The sequence below is a fragment of the Myotis davidii genome, unplaced genomic scaffold (assembly GCF_000327345.1).
Source record: "Myotis davidii unplaced genomic scaffold, ASM32734v1 scaffold991, whole genome shotgun sequence".
Taxonomy (NCBI): domain Eukaryota; kingdom Metazoa; phylum Chordata; class Mammalia; order Chiroptera; family Vespertilionidae; genus Myotis; species Myotis davidii.
The window spans coordinates 62408-65680 of NW_006283137.1; the positions used below are offsets into that span (position 1 = coordinate 62408).

The 3273-nt window shown below is 60.3% G+C and overlaps 1 protein-coding gene across 1 annotated transcript in view; it reads left to right on the top strand.

The window, feature by feature from the left end:
- Nucleotides 1-3273, top strand: part of BIRC5 (baculoviral IAP repeat containing 5) — a 5800-nt gene that overhangs the window by 373 nt on the left and 2154 nt on the right. Inside the window, exons 2-3 of the mRNA XM_015562698.1 lie at nt 17-146; nt 1938-2055. Coding sequence (XP_015418184.1) covers nt 17-146; nt 1938-2055 — 248 coding nt within the window. The remainder of the gene's footprint in view (nt 1-16; nt 147-1937; nt 2056-3273) is intronic.

Below are 3273 nucleotides of genomic sequence, written 5' to 3' on the forward strand. Positions count from 1 at the left end.
CACGCGCCGCGGGTCCGAGCCTGCCTTCCCTTGCAGATGGCCGCGGCCGGCTTCATCCACTGCCCCACCGAGAACGAGCCCGACCTGGCTCAGTGCTTCTTCTGCTTCAAGGAGCTGGAAGGCTGGGAGCCGGACGACGACCCCCTGTGAGTGCCGGCCGGGCCCCTCCGCTCTGCGCGGAGCCGAGAAACCGCGTTTCCAGGAAGGACGCTTGGGGCGGGAGCGGTTCCGGCCTCATCCTGCGCCCAAGCAGCTGCTGCAAGTGGACGAACCTCTGTGAGTCCAACCTCTGTGCGCCTGCGCCTCCCGCCGCCCCCGCCTCGCAGCCTCCTGGGGCCAGCGCCCCTCGGTGCGTCTTGAAGAGGCCCCTTCCCGTCGGTCCCGAGGCCTTGGAGGTTGGACAGAACCGGGAGCAGCCCCTGTTGTGCCAGGGTGCCCAGGTGCCTTTCTGGTTTCAGAGGTTTTTTAAAAAAATATATTTTATTGATTTTTTTTTTTTTTACAGAGAGGAAGGGAGAGGGATAGAGAGTTAGAAACATCCGTGAGAGAGAAACATGGATCAGCTGCCTCCTGCGCGCCCCCTGCGGGGGATGTGCCCTTGACCGGAATGGAACCTGGGACTCTTCAGTCCGCAGGTCGATGCTCTATCCACTGAGCCAAACCGGTTTTGGCCCTTTTAGCATTTCTTATGGCTGGTAATGAATTCTCTTTAACTTTCGTTTTTTCTGAACATGTCTTTATCTCACTCTCATTTTCTAAGGATATTTTTGCTGGGGAGAATTCTGGAAGCGTCGCTTCAATGATGAGAGAGAATCAAGCCTGCAACCCAGGCATGCCCTTGACTGGAATCGAACCCAGAGCCCTTCAATCCACAGGCCCACGCTCTGACCACTGAGCCAAATCAGCGAGGGCTTGTCTCAGTTTTAAACCTCAAGCCTTACTGTGCTACAGTTCACACACCACCCACCAGCCTTCCAGGGGGGCTCCGGGCCCCGCTGGGGTTCGCTCTGTGGGGAAGGGACCCTGTGTCTGCATTCAGGGCCCGCAGTGTCTTCTGCCGGCAGTGCACGCGTTCCCCTTCCCCGCAGTCACCTGTTTCCACCACGTTCCTTTACCGTGGAGAACAAGCCGGTTGTTTCTCTTGTTGGCCAGGGACTGTGTTTGCGGCCCCCACCCAGTGTTGACGGGAGGGCGTGGCGGGCACACAGGAGCCCTGGGAAATGCCAGCGTGCTCTGGGGCGTGGGTCTCCTACGCACGGTGATGTTTCATGTCCGCGTCACTGCGGGCTGACCCTCTGGACTTCCTGTGGCCGTGTATCCGGTCGCAGGGCTCTGGCTCGGTGCTGGGCGCTCCGCCCACCTGTTCCCCACGCAGACGTGAGGGTGCACGGCCCAGCGCTCCCTGGAGAGGCCTGGCCCGCGGGCCTTATTCCAAACCAGTGACTATGTGACAATTCCCGGGGCATGAGGCTGCTTCACAGCATCCCTAGCGGCCCCGGGCCCGTTTGGCTCAGTGGCTAGAGGGCACCAGCCCAGATGGCAGGGCCACAGGCTCCATTCCGGTCAGAGGCACATCCCTCCGTTGCAGTCTCGGGTGAGGATCAACAAAACAGAAAACACCGTGAGGGTTTTAGGGGATCTGACGAGTGACAGCTCTGGACTCACGTAGCACTTCCTACTCACTGCTCAGGGCTCCGGGTAACCCCATCGGGGGAGGGGGAGGAGGGGAGGGGAGGGGGGGCGTCCACAGAGGGAAGGCGCTGCGCTGAGCCGCGTGGCCGGGGAGGTGGCCGGGGACCTAGTCCTGGTTCCGTCTACTTGGGACGTCACTGCTCTCCAGCGAGCAGGGCGTCTGCAGAGGAGGTGGGAGGCTGTGGCGACGAGCTGCGGCCTCTGCCTCCGCCGCCTCAGTGACCCGCCCCTGTGTCGCTCCCTAGGGAGGAACACAAGAAGCATTCGTCGGGCTGTGCCTTCCTTTCTGTCCGGAAGCAGTTCGAGGAGCTGACCCTCGGAGAATTCCTGAAACTGGACAAGGAAAGGGCCAAGAACAAAGTGGTGCGTGTGATGGGTGAGGCCCGAGCCGGCCCGCTGGGCGCCCGTGACCCTGAGCCCTCCAGCCCCACACCCTCTCGGCAGCGCGTCTGTGAGATGGCGTCTGTTCTTGTTTCCACCCCCGTTTACAGCTGTAAAGCCCATTAGCCCGGTGGCTGCACAGAAACAGGCATGGGCTGGTGGGTGGCCGCAGGCTGAAGGTGGCCGGCGGCTCTAGGTGACAGACCAGCCCTGTTTATCGTTAGGGGACAGTCGTTAGGGGACAGGCGGGAGAAAGCTGTGGCTGAGCAGACGGGAGGAAGACTGGGGTGGCCAGTGAGGCTGAAGGGACCATAGACGGGAGAAAGGCAGGGCTGGGGCCTGTTGTGGAGGTGACAGCACGGCCCAGCAGGAAGCCACCAGGGGGCACTGTCGGCACCGGCGGGGTGGGCGGCATTTATTGGGCATCGGGTGTTTGTTCTCCCGAGTCCTACAGACACTTCCAGCGAGGCATGAGGTTTTATGTGTTTAGTCATAAACGGTATGAGCTTCTATAAGGGGTGGCCGCTGCCACCCGGTGTATTTCCTTCCAGGTCATTTAAAATTTACATATTTTAAAGAGGGATGGAAAGTTTAAGCTGAGCCGCAGCCCTCAAGTCTGTGGTGTCCTAGGCCCGTGGTCGGCAAACCGTGGCTCACGAGCCACATGCGGCTCTTTGGCCCCTTGAGTGTGGCTTTTCCACAAAATACCGGCTCCTCCACAAAATACCGACTTCTGCGCATGGGCCACGAAGTTTCAATCACACTGTACCTGCGCCCGCACGTGGGCTGGCTCCCTAAAGCTCATCTGTTTTGTAGGCTATTTCAGCCCAGGTATGAAGCCTGTTATGTGAGCGCACCACACGGTGCAGGGCAGTCGTTTATCAGACGTTTTATTGAGAACCAGAGGACACGCTGTGCTGCGCTGACACACCGAGGCGGGCGGCGGGTGCTGGTGGTGCTGGTGGTGTTGGTGGTGCACCGAGGCGGGAGGTGGGCCGGGTGCTGGTGGTGCTGGTGGTGCTGGTGGTGCTGGTGATGGGATGGTGATGGTGATGATGATGGTGCTGGTGTGGGTACTGGTGCTGGTGCTGGTGCTGGTGATACTGGTGGTGCTGGTGGTGGTAGTGATGGTGATGGTGCTGGTGCTGGTGATGGTGCTGGTGGTGTGTGTGTGTGTGTGTGTGTGTGTGTGTGTGTTTT